Source organism: Sabethes cyaneus, chromosome 2, assembly GCF_943734655.1.
Source record: "Sabethes cyaneus chromosome 2, idSabCyanKW18_F2, whole genome shotgun sequence".
In the NCBI taxonomy this organism is placed as follows: Eukaryota; Metazoa; Arthropoda; class Insecta; order Diptera; family Culicidae; genus Sabethes; species Sabethes cyaneus.
The window spans coordinates 195,677,039-195,695,560 of NC_071354.1; the positions used below are offsets into that span (position 1 = coordinate 195,677,039).

At 41.3% G+C, this 18,522-nt stretch overlaps 1 protein-coding gene across 4 annotated transcripts in view; it reads right to left on the minus strand.

Moving 5' to 3' along the window:
* The window catches only part of LOC128738663 (protein dead ringer-like), a 246,917-nt gene that overhangs the window by 23,965 nt on the left and 204,430 nt on the right, over window positions 1–18,522 (minus strand). For all 4 annotated transcript variants that reach the window (XM_053833976.1, XM_053833975.1, XM_053833974.1 and 1 more), the window contains exon 6: window positions 9,998–10,181. In XM_053833976.1, the coding sequence (XP_053689951.1) occupies window positions 9,998–10,181 (184 nt within the window). The remainder of the gene's footprint in view (window positions 1–9,997; window positions 10,182–18,522) is intronic.

The following is an 18,522-nucleotide window of genomic DNA, read 5'->3' on the forward strand; positions in this document are numbered from 1 at the left end:
TGTTGTTTCATTATACTTCAAATTTTTGCGCTTTTCTGGTAATAGAGAAGTTCTGATGTATGTAATGTTATACTATACTATAGTACAAGCTGTGTTGCTTGGGTATCCATCATCCGCAACGGTCTTTCGGATACGAAAGTGGCGCTTGAACCGTTGTCGGCAAAGGCAGCTAAAAACCTTTTTGATTAGTCCGGGTATATGGAAAAATCGCATGTGACGCTCTGGGCAGTATCCTTTAAACCAAAAGCGTTAAAATCTACTATATTGCTGAACGAAACACTTCACTCGGTCCAATGTAGCTGTGGTCAGTTTGTTCGGGAAACCGTGTTCGTGCATTATCTACCGCAGCTGGTCTCGATCGACTGTATCATACGCTGCTTTAAAGTTAATAAAGATGTGATGTGTGGGCACGTTGTACCCGCGACATTTCTGCAAGACTGGTCGGATGGCTAATGGTTTGGTCCGCAGTGGGGAAGTTCCATGAAGTCCGCTTGATGACCGGTGACAACCGGTGTAACAGAACTTGGCAGAGTACCTTGTAGGCGAAGTTTACCAGCGTTATGTCGCGATAGTTGTAGCCGCCAAGCCGATCAGTCTTTTTGTAGATGGTACAAACTCCCTTCCATCCCTTCTACCGACAGCTTCTCCTTCATCCTTACTTACTTACTTATTCAGCCGAGAGCCGGGGTGGCTTTTGCCGTATCAAGAATTCCTCTCCATAGCACGTTGAGCCCCTCTATTCCTGGTGCCGGCGGGGTTCTTGAAGAGAACGGATTTCACTACACAGTCGTCCGGCATCCTTGCGACGTGGACGGCCCACCGTAGTCTCCCAACTTTCCAGGTGTACGATGGGAATCTCTCCAAGCAGTGCCTGTAGCTCGTGATTCATACGTCTCCGCCACTCTCCGCTTTACGTTTGTACTCCGCTAAAAATAGTCCGCAACACCTTTCGTTCAAAAACGGCAAGCGCACGTATGTCTTCCGTAAGTAAAGTTACTGTCTCAAGTCCCTAGAGGACTACCGGTCTGATTAGCGTTTTGTACATCGTCAGCTTTGTGCGACGGCGTATGCTCCTTGATCGAAACGTCTTGCGAAAGGAAAAGTAGGCTCGATTTCCAGCTTGAATGCGTCGTTGGATCTCCTTACTCGTATTATTGTCAGTGGTGACTAGAGATCCCAAAGATTCGAACTCATCAACCACTTCCAGTTCATCGCCGTTAATAGTCACTGTCCGTGGGAGGCTAACGTTACTTTCTCGGGAGCCTCTTCCTACCATATATTTGGTTTTCGACGCATTAATTTGTAGCCCTATCCTCCTAGCCTCTGTTTTAAGTCTGGCGTAGATTGCCTCCGCCGTCCCACGGTTTCTAGTAATGATGTCGAGGTCTTCTGCAAAGGCTAGAAGTTGGCTACTCTTGCTGAAGATCCTTCCTCTCGTATCGATGCCCGCTCGCCGGATCACACCTTCAATAGCGATATTGAATAACATACAGGACAGTCCCTTGCCGTAACCCTCTGCGCGATTCGAAAGGACTTGAGAATGTCCCCGAAACGCGCACGTAGCACATCACTCGTTCCAGAGTAGCTTTGATCAGCCGCGTCAGTTTGTCCGGAAAACCGTACTCGTGTATTATCTGCCATAGCTGTTCGCGTTCAACGGTATCGTATGCTGCTCTGAAATCCACGAAAATATTATGCGTGGGCATGTTGTACTCTCGACATTTCTGATGGATTTGTTGGAGAGCAAAAATTTGATCCGTAGTAGCACGGGCCCTCATAAAGCCCGCCTGATACTGCCCTACGAATTCTCTTGCTATTGGGGATAGACGACGCAACAAAATCTGGGAGAGCACCTTGTAGGTGGCGGTGGCCAGCGTTATGCCGCGGTAGTTACAGCAGTCTAGCCGGTCGCCCTTTTTGTAGATGGGACAGACTACGCCTTCCATCCATTCCTCCGGTAGTTTCTCTTCTTTCCAAATCCTTGAAATCAGCCAGTAAAGTGCTGTTGCTAGCGGTTCCTGGCTATTTTTGTAGAGTTCTGCTGGGAGTCGGTCCTTTCCGGCGGCTCTATTATTCTTCAGCAGACAAATCGTCGGATCTCTTCGAGATCAGGAGCCGGTACGCTGTTGTCTTTTGTAGTTACTTCGAGGTCGATCGCGTAGCAGAGCAAAACCTTGGACTTAACCGTCTTTCAATGACTTGACTTCGCAGCCGGCTGTTAGAGAACAGTACAATTACGGGGCTAGTGTATTCAGATCCATGCTTGCTTGATGGTTTCGTAGTAATCATTGCTTAGGTAGGTTGCCTCACTAAAGCCCCGCTATCGAGTCTCGTGCTGGGGATTCCATCTTAGGTTTAGTGTTGAAACACCACAAATGTCGCCCGCTCCGGATCAGACGCTGTAGTGAACCGATCCTAACTTGAAGTGCAGAAGCTCACTATGCTAAGAAATGTAGAACCGTCAATAGCCGGTCCTGACATGGGGATAGACGCTCATGGCTAGCAAAGCTACTTCTCGTGCTGACTCTCTGCATTCGCAAGAGTGCCTCCTTCTCTGTTCGTATACAAGCTTAGTGTCCACCGAGATTAGTTACCATATCTTCTCTAAGGTTGCTCGTATTCCGGTTAGTATCACGAATGAAAGCGAAATTTCATGCAATAGAGTGAACTCACTTTTCTACTGTTTACCGCGCTGAATCACTGAATCATTGATTAATCAATGATGCCGATCAGAACGTACCGGTCAATTGTGACCACTACAGGATCATGATCACCGACTTTTTGTACCACAATCCACATACCCTTAATGTGAAGGAGCTGTCTGTGGTTTCAGCAAGGTGGTGCAACATGCCAAAATTGATTAATTAAAAAAAACATACAGCAAACAAAGCATACAGCAATAATTTCGTGTAACGGACCCATTGGAAGCAAATCCAAAATCATGCGATTCAACTCCATTGGAACCATTTTTTTTGGGTAGCTATGTGAAGTCTTTGGTGTAAACCGATAAGTTGAGGACGATTGAAGCATTGGAAGACAATATTCACCACAATATTATCAGTGTTATACGACCTTTATAACTCGAAAAGTTCTTGAGTCATATGATAGCCATCAAAAATGTCAAAGAAATGGCGAATGATGCCTAATTTATGAATGGCAATTAGTGTACAATTTTTCTGTGTTTTATTTAAATTTAAAATTCTATGTCTCTATAAAAAAGCACCTTCTACATCAGACCTTGTTTGTTGCAAATGAGATTTATTTTCAGAAAAAAAATAAACTGGAAGTTTTCAATGACATAAAATTACTGAATTACTGAAATTACTAGTTTTGAAAAATAAAATAAATAAATTTTGAAAAATAAAATCGGAAATAAGAGGCGAACCAGCCGCAGGCTGAAAGCCTCTCAAATACAAACTAAAAATATACCGGAAATTTATTTCAAAGTTGAATTAGATATTTTATAAATGCCGGCTACCAACACATGGCATTTTTCACTTAACGAGATGAAACCTGAATAGATAACAAAGAACTGAGCAAATTTTTAAAATTATTTCGATTGAAATTAATTAGATTTGAGCTGAGCGCACAATACAAGAATTTTTTTTATATGCAATTCATTTCAACTTGTATCATTGAATAAAACCGTTTTCAGAAAACTAAATATAAAAATGTTTTTTGAGCAATTAAAGTCGTGCCAAATTCTTTTTTCTTAACATCTAATCTGATTCTGGCCTTCGCGAAGGTTTTTGCCGAATATATTGGAATTAGAAAAGAAGCCACTCCCTAATCCAATAAAACAGTGTTCCATTTAAGTGCGTTATCTTCAAACCTATAAATGAAACTACCAAACATGAAAAACTTTTCCAGCTTTAAAAATCCGTAACGCGTCGCGACGGGACCATGGAACAAAGATTCCACCGAAGTGCGAAGATGATGTGCATGCCCCGCTCGGATCATTAATATTGCAAATTAAATGAAATTCATCTGCCTGATAAAATTGATGGAATAATCATTAAAAAAGCAAATGGAATAATATAAAAATATAAAACGAGAACGGTACAAAGACAATAAATCATTTCGAGCGTCCATCCCCGTCTGTCTCAGCGGCTCGCTCTTGACGCGCTGCGGACGTGGACTTTCGCGAGGACCGCGCGCATTTTGCGCGATGCTGCGAATATACCCCGTTTCGTCTCGGAACAAGGAAGGGAAAAAAATACGATCATGTAAAGATGATGGAAAAATGATGGAATTGAAATCGGTTTTATAGCCATTATTTTTGCTCTCCTCACGTGTGTAGCCGCGCGCTCGCGCTGCCATCAATGCTCGAAGGGTTCATCATAATTTATGCCCATCGTCCTCGACGTCGCCGTTCGTCGGCGGGGACTCCACTCGGCCTTCCGCAGCGTCAGCGTTTTGCGAATGTTTGCGTATCGTGTCTTCAACCACGTGGAAAATCATCCACTACCAACGAACCGCTTCACCTTGCCGTTTCGAATCGCGTCTCCAATCACTCCCAGACCTGCCCAGCGCAGCTCGGGAGTGGGGAGTGAAGTGAAGCGAATCAGTGTTTCCTGCTTCTCCCGCCTAGTCCCGATCGGGTCTGGGTTCCTCCTTCTTTGCAGACACTTATCAAGATCTCTGACGAATGACGACGACATCTTGATGAATTAATTGACTTATTTTGTTTTGACCGTTGTTTCATAGCACGCATGGAAGATGGCGTCATTCGCGAGTCGCAGAAGCACCAGTGCGCAGTGTCGTTCCACGGTTCCACGGGGACGACGCATTCCAGCATGGCTATCGAATGAATAAAAAATGCTGTGTTCATCCCTGGTGTAAAATTGAGAACTGTGCTACTTCATCGCTATAAGCGGCAAGCTTTTCGAATGAAAAATGGCGCTGCTGCCATCTGACTACGAATGGGCAGAAATGGATCCGTGTTGATTGTGCCACTCGCGACGTGAGTACAGACGCAATCAGCCAGACTATTTATTTGCATATTTTGAAATTAAATGCAACATTGTCCAACCGGGTTTATTTGCCGACCATTAATATCAGAGTTTCTCCTCACTCTCTGGTCTGGTCATCGCTAGTCGAAAAACTCGGTCCCAACGCCATTCCCACGTACTAGTGTATGGTCGGAATGCAACCGATTCCACGCCGTATGCCATAACTTTCCCGCGAGAGTGTGGCCAGCACTAATTACCAACACAAAACATCAATTCCGATGACTGTACACACATGCTTATTCAAATTTCAAATATTTTCATACGCAGATCGTTCGTCTCGTTCGTTAACACTTTCCGTCATTTCCACCCCTCCCCCCTCCCGCAGCTCGGGCATCATACAACAACGGCCAGGTAAAATTGATAGCAAACGAATTATTTATATTAGGTCCGAGGCGTCATCATTGCCCGGCAAGTCAAGCACTGAAACACACATCAGCCGCACCAGTATGGCATGCAGCGAGCGAAAAAAAAGCCTTCAAAAATGTATGAAAACAATCAATTTACTACACGATATCACACACTTGGCTGTTTGAACAATTAAGTGATTGTTTGATCGTGTATATTATTTTCCCCCCTCATCGAGCTCTCTAACCCCATTTGAATGGACCAACCAACCGACCGACGTTCCGTTGATTCATTAGGATTAGGAAACAATGAGATAGACACCTTTTATTTGACCATTTATGACCGTACTACGTATCTCTAACGTAACAGGCGTCGAATTGAACGCCTAACTTTTTTTTGCGATTTGATTTGCGAGTGACATTTATTAGCGATGATGTCATCTGTATGTCGTGAAATTTAAATTTGTCCGGTTCTTCGAGATTATTCCGTATGGGATTCTTTTCTCTATTGCTGTTTGAAATGTTTAGCAATCAAATCGAATGTTGATTGATATACGCAATGTGGAGAACAAGTTTTTGAATGGTTAATTAAGCTTCAGAAAACAAGCTATGATACTTGTTATTCTAAAACGTTTTTTAAACGTTGATTTTTTCATTCCACTCCTTTTGATGAGAAAGAGGTGTTCAATTCAAATATTTCCTCAACAGACCCAGTTCACTTTAAATCTTTACTATAACTAGATGTGATTAAAAGTTCGATTTATTGTCAAAATTTCAATCAAATCAGTCCAACCAAAATGTAGGTATAGAGCTTATCCTTTTCGGTTATTCTGACAACCGAAACAAGCTGGAATTGAAGCGTAAAAAATGAAATCGGAGGGGTTCTGTACAAGACACGACCGCATAAGTGACGCAGGACTAGGAAAGTCTCTTTGTAGCGATAGTAGCATTTATCCATGCATGTAATAATAAGATTCTTCATATATACGTGCTACATGCAGCATTTGTTGAGACTAGCTGCAGGTTGAGAAAATTCAATTATTTTTAAATAAATGTTAATAGCGCCTCAAATCTTACTCCAATTCCAATGGTATGGTTTTACTCATTTTTACGATTGTAAGCTGCTATACACGAGTAAGTTAAAGTTGTTTGCAAAATGTTTTGTACCAGACTGCCTTATACTGAGTTGACGGTCAAATAAACATTGACATCACTACGGATCCCTTCTGCCTTGTCTTGTCCATCATTTTGGAAAGAAATTCATCTTAATGTAGATGTAGTGCTTGACTATTAAAACTATGTAAAAATTTACAGGCAATTAACTGACGCAAAGCAGCAAATGAAACGTTCAAAACTATTCTCGGACAAAAGAGTCGCTGGTTTTCCTCGTTTTGAGTGTTTGTTGTATTACGCCACATTCAATAATAACTCTTCAGTGTTCAGCCCTGTTTCCGTATAAGACAACTGTTCCGAACCAATTCTTGCAGTACGTATATGGATACAGTCTGGCAAAAGGAAAGAATGACCGCTCACTTTTCACGTTTCACGTTTAAACACGGTTGAAAATATACTTTATACTTTACCAAAATTGTTTACTTTCAGGACATCAAATTGGACTAGGTTAAATGTTCAAACGAGCACGATAACATCGGTTAAAGAAGAGGAGTGGTTTTGCACTCTGGCGTACTTCCCAAGCACAGAGTATCAAGTTGGACTAGGTTTAATCGCGTTCATTAGGAATTTTGTTGGGACGAGCAGATTTTGTCAATCTTTCTGGCGTACTTTCCAAGCACAGATATCAAATTGGTCTAGGTTCAATCGTCGCAAAAAATCTTCGACCTGTAAGGAAGGGGAGATTTTGTCACTTTTTTTCCTAAAAAGTCGGTAAAACTATGAAGGCGTCTTTTATAACCAATCACGAAGCGAGGATTTCCAATCGGGCAATGCTTCATTATTTTCAACTTTTCAATAGTGCGTACTTTGAAATCAATAGGTTTCTTTATTAGGGTTGATGCGTAGAAGATTTTCCGATCGATTGGCACAAAAATATTTAAAATGAATCTGGAAACCGCTAAGGTATAGCTTAAAATCTTTCATTTTTGCGTGACGCTCGCATTTTTTGACTTTTTGGAATGACGCTCTATCCCAAACCTTGCCGTAAGACGTAGTCCTACGTCAAAATCCACAACAAAAACGCACACAACTATTGGTCAGTTTTGACTTTAACTGTTTATTTCCGTTGTTATATTGCTCAATGCTTGAAAAAATGATTTTTCAACAGTAGAAAGGTTAACAAACTTTCAAATATTTATGAGTTTTTTCTGTGTGGCAGTTATGATTAAAGTGATAAATCAAGGTTAGTCAAGAGAGGTTTTCTAATGTTGAAATTTGTTTTTCATCCCCGCTGGGTTACCCTTGACGATCACCGAAATTTTCAAAGCGGAAACTGTTGAATGTATAAACAACGTCGATGGTTACTAACCAATCGTTCCGCGCACTTCTGTTCTACAAACTGTGAAAACTAGATCACCTATTTTAACTCACCTTGGTGATAAATATTCAGCGATTATGCTACTCAGCACGGCTTCGTGCCCAAGCGATCAACCTGATCATCTTGGTGTCATACAAATCTTTTAAAGCCCACTCGTTGCAGAAACATCTTCAGGTTAATGCAGTCTACAGCGATTTTTCGGCAGCTTTCGATAAAATTAATTACCAGATTGCAGTTGCCAAAAATCAAAACATGCGACCGTCACGAAAAAATGAAAGATTTTGAACACTAATAGCTTAACGGTTTCCCCCCTACCTAGCGCCTCCACGTGACCTTAACCGCTAATGCTCTATTGAGCAGCTAAGCTAGGAGGTGCGATGCTGGGTGGTTCCCGGCTGCCTGATCTCAAAACTGCGGGTTTGGGTGACGGCTAAGATAAGCTTAATATAAGTTATTTTTAATATTTGTTTCGTTTTAGCTCATGAAGCACCTCCACTGTACAGTAAAAACTCTGGTCGAAAAAAAGTTTAAATAGTACTCATGGATATCAGAAGAAAAATTAAATAAATAATGGAAGCACTTATGGAAACTCAGATGATGCAACTCTATTCCATTCGAAGGACTGCTGGTGAGATTGTTCTATTTTTGCCCATATATACTTCATTTCATCATATATGTATATACTGGAAGGAGTGTGTTATATTCCCGTGGAATCATGTAAGCGACATTGCTCATAGATCCACCCAACCCCTTTTGCTCAACGCCTTTTGGTTCATTGACATGAAAGTTACTGGGTAGATAAATACGATTCTGCAGTAATTCTACTTGCATACAATGGGAAACCCTTGAGTTATGGTGGCTAGCCCCATACATACATACACTCGAGTCGCTTTTTGCGCGAAGGATACGTTCCGCGTAAATAAACTTTGTGGAAAAAAAACTGTGGATTTCAACACTACGTTGAAAATAGACTAATTGAGCACATCCGCGTTTTAATTTTGTGTAGGTTACTAGCTGTAATCCGCGCGCGTCGCCTCGCGTCTGATTGAGTGCAAATTGGAGGTACGCTATGTAACGCTAACGCTATGTAACGCTAACGCTATGAGGTGCAACTACGTTACTTTTATTGGTCTTGAATGCAATCTGGTATGATTGGTTCGAGTCTTTGCTTAATGTGGGCGATTATTACCACGAAAATACATATCGCGCCCCTCGTTTTGGCGACAGACCTAAGCCTCTTATATTTATGATTGTTTTGTGAAAAATTTGTCGTAATTTACTCCTATTTCTGTCACGATTTTCTCTTAATGCTGCCATGTTTTACTAAAATTGTGAAAAATAATTCTCACAATTCTTTTTTCCTTATTTCATCTCATCTTTTCATTATTTTTTAACGCACAAACTGAACTCCAACATAAAGACGTTATGTTTTTAGATCTAGACGAACCTAGCATACGGTCACTAAATTGTCCTTCAAGTACAGATTAAAATCATCTGATCCTTATCAACCAGAATTCATTAGGTAAGACAAAATTTTAAACAGAAGATGCGGCCGTGACCCGGTTTGCACCGCCCTGAACAGAAAATAAGGTATTTTTTAGTTAGTGGTAGAATATTTATTCTGATTAAAAGTAGAATAAAATTTTCTCTTTTCAAATAATTGTTGGAGAAGTAGTTTTAACATCTATGTACGTCTACGTTGGAAAAGTATTATTAAAAAATCAGAAAAATGATCCACTACAGACCATCCGTCACCATTTACGTTACAATGTTATTTTCAACTCTCGAAGCACATTCATTCAAATTTGTAAGCTAAAACTGTACACGATACGACGATAGGAGAAAAATTGTTTTACTTCACAATTTCCCATTCAACTACCGATGACAAATAATGATGGCAGTTCGGTTGCGAAACTAACCGACCGACCAACCGACGGACACTGTCCGACTGGATAGATAACGAAAAATTGTCATCCTCATCATGCGTCAATCAGCATTGACATTTGTTCAGTCCGTCGCCCGCCCGCCCGCACCAGGGTGAAGCAGCAGACAGAACTGATCAACCGGGGGGGGGAGAGGATGAACAAAAAATAAAGTTAAAAAAAAAAACGATGGTCACGCACGGTGTAAATGAGCTATTTTCTACTTACTGTGTCCGAAGCGTAAAGGCGGCGCTTGTGATGCTGGACGGAAGATGCAGCCCTTTGATAATTTCCTGCCACAGTTTCTTGTTGATCACGTCCACCAGTCCGCCGCGGGCTATTACCAGGTTGTACAGCTCGTACAGATCCAGCACCGATTTGGCCATGATGGGGAGACGGTTGATCGGGGTGCCTGAAAGAGAATGGAAAAAAATTTAAAAATTTAAATCAATGAAATTATCACCTCTGCTGCGGACACAATGGGGTGAATTGATGTTGTTTCAAAATAGTTAACAAACAAGCAAACAGTGGCTCGTTTTATGAGAAGAGCGAGCAAATCTTTTCCCTCCATAGCGACATTCCACGCACACGGAAGGGTTTGGGGCCCGGCGGATTACACCGGCCAGACGAGGTGGTCGGTAGTTATGCCGAAATTGAAAAATGCGTCTTCAAACTCTCTGCCACTGGCACTCCTTGCTGCCATGCCATGGTCTGCACGGACGCGTGCGGGGTAAGGAAAGAAAAATTTCTATTTTTATTAATATTTGTCTTTATTATGCTAACTTCTCGAGCGCAGAATATTTATTCTCGAAAAGAAAAACACATATCTGACAATCAATTTTGACATCACCTCTCTTCGCGCTGCGGTCGAACCGAGTCGTCTTGCCGTATATAGCTGTGTCCCATCAGAGCAAATCAGCTACCGAACAGTAGCCAACACTCGGTACGGTGGGTGCGGAAGAAGGTGGACCTGGGTGGACGAATGGACAGGGGAAGAGTTGAAAAATGTAGTTGATGAATATTTTCATAAGTCAGTTCGTCTTGCTCACTCGCCGTCTATACGGGCGAGAGTACTAAATTTATTCCTTGATGGATCTGGACTCCGCCGAAGACGGTTTCGCCCTTAGCACGAGAACAGAAGGAATACGTTCATAACAACGACCGAGGGGGTCAGGACCGGGGAATATTCAAATTACATCTGACCAGCGGCGGCATTTATCGGCCATTCGACAGTAAAAATCTGCTGTTCCTTCAATGCTACAGCACGTTGATTGGTGGAGAAAATGCTGTAATTGCTTCTCACCGGCGCGACCGGATTTAGGACCTATGCATAAATTAAATACGTTACCAGCAGCAACCGCCGGTTCGGTTTTTGGCCGACTTATTCAGTGTCGAAACCACCATCAGCGACAAATGTGTTTCGTCTCATACTAATCTATCAATTAACGTGCTTCCGCCGGCCGACCGACCGGGGCCAAAGACGCATGGCCGGAGCAGAAGCAACAGAAGCAAAATATTGTTCGGCAGCAGTACATTTATTTATTAGCAACGCAAAAGAACCATCAAAATATTGTTTTATTTTCTTTTTTTCTTTTTTTTTTTTTGCTTGAACGGAACAACGACGGCGCCCAGATGTGCCAAAGGAGTATATCGATATTTTTACCAGACGCCAAATTAATTTGCGGCATTCCATAACGAGTGTAGCGAATAATTTTGGCGTTTCAATCTCCCGGCCGAATCACAGCTGGATTTAACTGGCGAGTGGTATTTGGTTTTGATGTCCCTATTTGTTTGTGTTGATATTTTGGAAACGGATTTTTTTATTATAATTATGTGAAAGTCATTTCTTTACTCTTCAACATATTTAAGATGTATAATTGAATAAAGTTTGATTAACATAATATTTCCAAATTTTCACTGCAGAATATAGGTACAACAAATAAAGTTGTATGTAATTTTTGTGCTAATCTGTTATAGTCTAAATGTAAAACAGAAAACTTTTAAACTATCAGCTGGAAGGTGAGCAGAGGTTGGAAAACTCGCAAAATGAATATATACGCCGAGCATCGGCAAACGGATATATCATGAAAAAACAGCGACGCGAGTGGTTCAACTCGCCTATAACAATGAGGCACATACATTCACGCTTCATAGCATCGCTGAATATACGAATACCGTGGGCAACGAAAAAGTGCGAAACACTACCTTCTCTTGCCTGTAAAGCCACTAACACTACTTTTAACTATTCCCTTTTCACGGTAATATTATTTTGAATACTTTCCGGTGTCCCCGGGCATCCTGTACCCGCTAAATCGAACACACTCAATGTTCAATATTCAATTTTTGAACGAATTCTGATGTTCACAAGGAGGTTCTGTTCATGATAAAATTCAAAGCTGATGCGTGCATTATCGGCGAGGCAGGCGAATAGTGTATGTTCATGAGGGATGTTCATCGATTCAAATGATCACTTTTTCGTGAATTTTTCAACCACTGAAGGTGAGTACTTTTTTCTTGTTGAAGCAAGAGCTAATAGTTGAGCTAATATAAGTATTTATAGCCACCTACGAAATTAAACGATCTGCAGTTTCCGGTATCGAGTTTCCATTCGTCATTCTTATTCTGTTTAAGTCGTTACTAAATAATCCGATCCGTATTTACTTGAATGGTCGTAGTAAGTTGATTTAGATAAGTTTTCAAGCAACAATTTCGGTTTTATTACACTCTTATGATAATTTTTGTGACCAACGTTGGTCATGAAAACCGCAATAGGAGTACAATAAAACTCTCACTGTTAGTTGAGTGGTCAGACGCGGTAGTGAGCCGCTCCTAACATGATGTGAAGACGCTCAAGGTTGTCAAAGCTATTCCTCGTGTCAACACTTAGCATTGGCATGAATGCCGCCTTTTTCGTCAGTATATGATATTTATTTCCATCGAGATTGGTCATCCGATTTCCGCTTCGATCAGCCGACGAACTGCGTAGCGAACAAATTTTATTTACCCTCTCGAATCTAGCAATCTAACACGCTTGATACGAACATCATATTACACTACTAAACCCAAGTATTTAGCGGACTAATGAGCAATACCTCATGCAATAGCATTAGGGCCTCAATTGCCATCTTTTCAAAAAAAAAGGACATTGACTCGAGTATAAAAACTATCAAGGCATTACATTCCTCAATTCTGCCTATAAGGTGCTTTCCATATCCTGCTCTATAAACTGAGACAGTAAGAAGAGTAGTTTTTCGTTGGCGAGTACCAAGGTGGTTTTCGTGAGGGTCGCTGGTTACTAGACAAGTTCCGCGTGTACAACTTGCAGACTCATCATCTGTTTGTGGACTTTAAGGCGGTGTACGATTCAGTCAAACAGTCTAATGAGCTGTGAGAGATAATGGAAGAACACGGTTTTCCGACGAAACTAGTTACGCCGATTCGTGCTGGATGGGTCAAAATCAAGCGTCATGATAGCCAGTGATACCTAAGTCGCTGTCGTGGTGTTATGGATGGACTGAAGCAAGAGGAAGAACTTTTTAACCTGCCATTCAACATTGCCTTAAAAGAGCAAATACGAAGAGCAAACGTGGAAAGGAATTGGACTATCGTTACGAAATATGACATGCTTCTTGGTTTTGCGGATGACGTCGATCTCATTGGAATTAGTCGTAGAGCTATGGAACAGGCCTTAAGGCCTTTTAAATGGGAGATTAGGACTTAACATTAACACCGCCAAAATTAAGTACATGGTTCCTGGCAGGTATCGTGGGGGACCAAATGGTATTGGTACCGAGGCGGAGCTGGATGGCGAACGATATGAAGTAGTGGAGGAAGTCATATATCTTGGTACGCTTGTGACATGTGACAACGATGTAAGCCACGAAGTGAAACGACGAATTGCAACCGCCAATCGGGTTTTCTGCGGATTACGTAGCCAACTGAGGTACCGTAGTGTGCAAATTCGCACAAAACTGACGCTCTACAGAAGACTAACCCTTCCGGTGGCCCTTTACGGACAAAAAGCATGGACGCTAAAGGAAGCTGGCCCACGAGTGCTTGGGGTTTTTGAGCGTAAAATTCTTCGATCAATACTTGGTGGCAAAATGGAAAATGAAGTGTGGCGCAGACACATGAACCAAGAGCTGTAAGCAAAGCCTAGGTGCTATATTCCGTTATCGAAACTTGACCTTCTGTTTTTATACGACAGACTTCACAGCCAGCTGTTAGAGTACAGGACAATTGCAGGTCCAGTACCTACGATCCTATTGAGTCTAACAGCCTCTCCCAGCCGAGATTCGAACATACGACGACTGACTTAATAAGCCTGCATCGTACCTCGAGGCCAACTGGGAGGCTGTATGAGCTATAAATGGGAACTGTATGAAGTATAAATACGTACTGATATAGTGAAGGTATACAGACTGCGGTGGGCTGGACACGTGACCAAAATGCCCGACGAAAGAGTAGTCAAGACTATTTTCAGCAGAGAACTAGTAAGAGGCCGTAGGATTCGAGACCCAAGCAACACAGCTTGTTATCGAACAGTATAATATTACATATATCAGAACTTCTCTATTACCTGAAAAGCGCAAAAAATTTAAGTCTAATGAAACAAGAATTGAAAGAAGTATGTATCAGGTTATTTCATACCACTTTGAAACGTTATTATAGCATCAGCTACAACTTGTTCTTCCAGTAGTTTAAATTTAGTAATGGAGACATAATAAAAACTTAGTGTTAACATGTTGACAAAACAAACATTAAACATTTGATATGAGCTGTCAAATAAATTCATGTTATCCCAAAACATCTCAAAACCTTAATAATAACGGCATATGTTTTCAAAGTACGTTTATAGTACTCTTAAGCGACTAATTTCCACGAATATTATTTTCAAACTTGTTTTGTGTGTTACTTGGGGACAGACACCGCACCCGATATATGGGCGCTGTTGATGACGATACACGTTCAGCTGGTGTTTGAGGGGATTGGAGAACGAAGGCCCAGGACCGAAAGTACTAGAGGACCATAATTCGTTCGGCGCAGAATCGTTAAAGCCGTCACCACTAACGTAAGTAAAGTAAAGGATCCTTAAAAAATAATTCGCGCTGGGAGATTGAACAGGACGAGAGTAATCAAAAGCTCAATGGCTTCCGAAATGGGGCAGGAAGGTGTTGCGGCTTCGTTAGACATGACGAAATCAAGAAATCAAGCGTTCCTTTTGGCTATCCCATTTACTTGCAATAACGCATGTAGAGCAAAGCTGTCGATAAGTGTAGAATTGGCGGCAGTTTCTTGAGAAAGTCGACTTGGAATGTCCCGTCATTTGACTTACATCATCGAAATTGAGGCTGACTGTAACCCCCAAACTGTAGAATTGCTTGAAAAAAATTTACAGCCCTGCACGAAGGCGAATATAAAACACATTCAGCGCATACAGTTTTACCCCTGGAAGTATTCTTTTCTCTGTCAGCCCATGGACGTGACTACTGAACTGCTGACAGTGCACTGACTGTCTTTCTCAGTTTTCCACCTTTGAAACGAATTTATTCATGAATTGCAGTGTTAAACGATTGCTCGACTAACTCTTGATTTTAGATCTCTTTTTGACTCGATTTTAGATCAAAAAGTTTAGATTTTTAAACTGCCTGCTTTTTAAAATCAAGTTAAACATGGTTGACGGAAATTAATTAAAACTTCGGAGTAATGTTTACGTGTATTGTAATTTCGTTTGCCGTTGTTGGTAGTTCAAAATGAATTAATAATTCACATTTGATTTCTTTCCCCATTGTCGAGAATGAATGAATGTAGTAGAGGTCAGTCCCGGCGTAGTAGGCCGAAACGTAATTAAAGGAGTTTGAGTATTTAACCGAAAAGTGTCAATTCCAAAGAAGTACAGTATACAGTTTTAGATCGTCAGCGTAGACAAGTTTACAGCCACCATCGAGCAATAATGCAACATCGTTGAAATAAATAGTGAACAGCAGTGGTCCCAAGTTGCTCCCCTGGGGAACCCCACTTTGGTTACCAAATGGTAATGAAATACACGCACCAGTTTTTACACGTAGCGTTCTATCGCTAAGATATGAGCTGAGCCATTCAATCAAGCAATCATAGATTCCAAGACGACGTAGCTTGTGCAAAAGAATGCGATGATCTATTCTGTCAAAAGCTGCTTTGAGATCAGTATGAATCACGTCAACCTGAGCTCTCGATTCAGTATGTGCAAAACAAGTAAACGTGAAATCTAACAATTTCTTAGTAACTGAACGGCCAGGCATGAATCCATGTTGGTCTGCAGAGATGTAACATTTTGCGCTGGAGAGGATGTTGTGCGAAACAATTATTTCGAATAATTTCGATGCTGCCGAGAGATTGGTAATTCCACGATAATTGCGAACATTTCTTCTATCACCTTTTTTGAACACGGGGAACATTAGTGGTAGGCAAGCCATGTGGCGCATCAATGATAAACAGCCGCAGGAATTCCATCAGGACCAGATGAAAAAGAATTCTTCTTTTTTTTTATTCCAGCCAGAATCATGAGTTGAGTAATCTCAAACGTATTTAAGTTTAAATATGTTAGCAGGTAAGTCAGTAACTACTTGTTCAACTTCTAGGTCAGAAGCAACGCACGATGCAAAGACAGTGGTAAAGAATCTAGCAAATTGCTCGCAGGTTTCTGATTCCGAAGACAATTGTTCATCATCGAGAAACGTGAGTGATGGAATGACTGAGTTTTTCCTCTTCGAGTTAACGAAATTCCAGAAACATTTTGGATTACGTCTCAAGTTAGATTGCACTCTCCTCAATACATATGATTTTTATATAAGTTTGTGTTTAGTTTCCGGTAGGCATTGCTTTGATTCTGCAGAACGGCAACGCCGAAGTCGACGCTAAAGGGCATTACGTACTCGTTTTAATCTTCCCAATTCAACGGTGCTCCAAGCGGGTGAACGGGGACTTTTCCTAACTGATACCTTCGATGATACCCATTCGCAAAGGTGTAAACAAAAACTTTCTGCCATATCGTCTACATCACTAAAATCCAGTATTGCGCACCAATTAAAAACTTGACAAGTTATCGATTAGTGCATTAAAATCAATTTTCCGGAAGTTGAGACTCCTTTCAGTGCTGATGTCAATATTTCTGGTAGTTGCATCAGCAGAAAAAGGTATCGAAACCACTAGCGGGGGGTGATGGGTCAACTCGAAGCAGTGGAGCGGTACAATCGTTGACAATAATTGAATCTGAGTTTGTAAAGACCAGGTCCAGAACTCTGTCAAACTGATTGTGTATTAGATTGTATTGGCGTAGGTTTAAAAAATTCAATCCATCTATAAGTGTGCTGCTAGCCGGTGTAAACAAACTAGTATTGCTGCAAGTGATCCAGCCGTCGGTGATTGACCAATGCAAGTGTGGTTGATTGTAGTCGCCACATACTAATACGGATTCAGTTGGTGCTGTTTTATCGCATATCTCACGGATCGATGAAATGTGTTGTTCGAAAGCTGCAACATCACGACTTTTGTCCGGTGGCAAATATACAGCGTATAACGAAAGTTTCTTTACACGTTATAGAGTCATTTAACTATAAAGAACAACCGATCTAATGAGCGTCTTGTACAGGGTATTTGTATGGAAGCTTACTCATCGAATGAACTTGACAATTCACCCGAGATTGAATAAATTTAATCAGCTTCTTAGGGAAGCCGTTTCGTCCATGATTTTCCATAATTCTTTTCGGTCGATGGTATAAAATGCAGCTTTGAAGTCGACGAACATATGATGCGTGAGAATTCTGTATTCTGTATGTAATACGTGTTAAAATTTAGAACAGTGGTGCAGATGCACCTTTTCCGTAGGCTTTACGGCTAATGTGAATCGATTTTTTCGGCGTTTCGGTGAAAACTAATTTCAATGGACTTTTTCCGTTAGCGTTCCGGTGACGGTTAATCTGAATCACCTTGTCGTACAAGAATTATCGGCGACAATCAACAAAATAACGGATAAAATTTAGAAAAATACTTCGACCCAAAATCACGGAAACAAACAGCAAATAGTAAATGAATAAATTGAATTGCTTCTAAATTAAGAGAAATAAAAGGTTTCCTTTATCTAGTTTTAAAGGTTTCATCCGTGTTTTCTTCGAATTACAAGACGAAGACGAAGATTTCCAAATTATAAATTAATAATAGAATCAAACGAAAAAGTTTTCGGTCGTCCTCAATTTAGAAAAACGAAGCCGTTTCGTTTTGTGTGATGATGCAATAACCAATGAACCACGGTGGCCGATTTATCAGTATCCACCAGCAACATGTCGAATGTCAGCCCTAATCTCGCGCAAAATGATCTACAGCAACGCAGCACCCGGAAAGTTTCCCCGGAGAGTTGTCCCGCATTAATTCCACGCCATTTCCCGGTGGCAGCGGCGGCGGCCGTGTTACGCTTTTTGTCGACGTGACAAATTCCATTATAGCTGATCCAGTTTTTTTTGTTTTCATTTTCCAGCTCAACTCCACACCTCAGCTTTCCTCCATACCTAGCTATAAGAGTGTGCCCTATAGAGAAATTCATTTATCGCGTCGTGCTCGGTCGGTCTGCTCTTTATGCATCACATTCGACAAATAACGAGCCAAAGATGAAAAGTGGGTGGATTTTCGTGATATCATGTATAAATTATAACAACCAATTTAGCGCTACATGATCGTTCCGCGTCGTCGTCGTCGTCATCGCCGTTCGGTGCTGCACT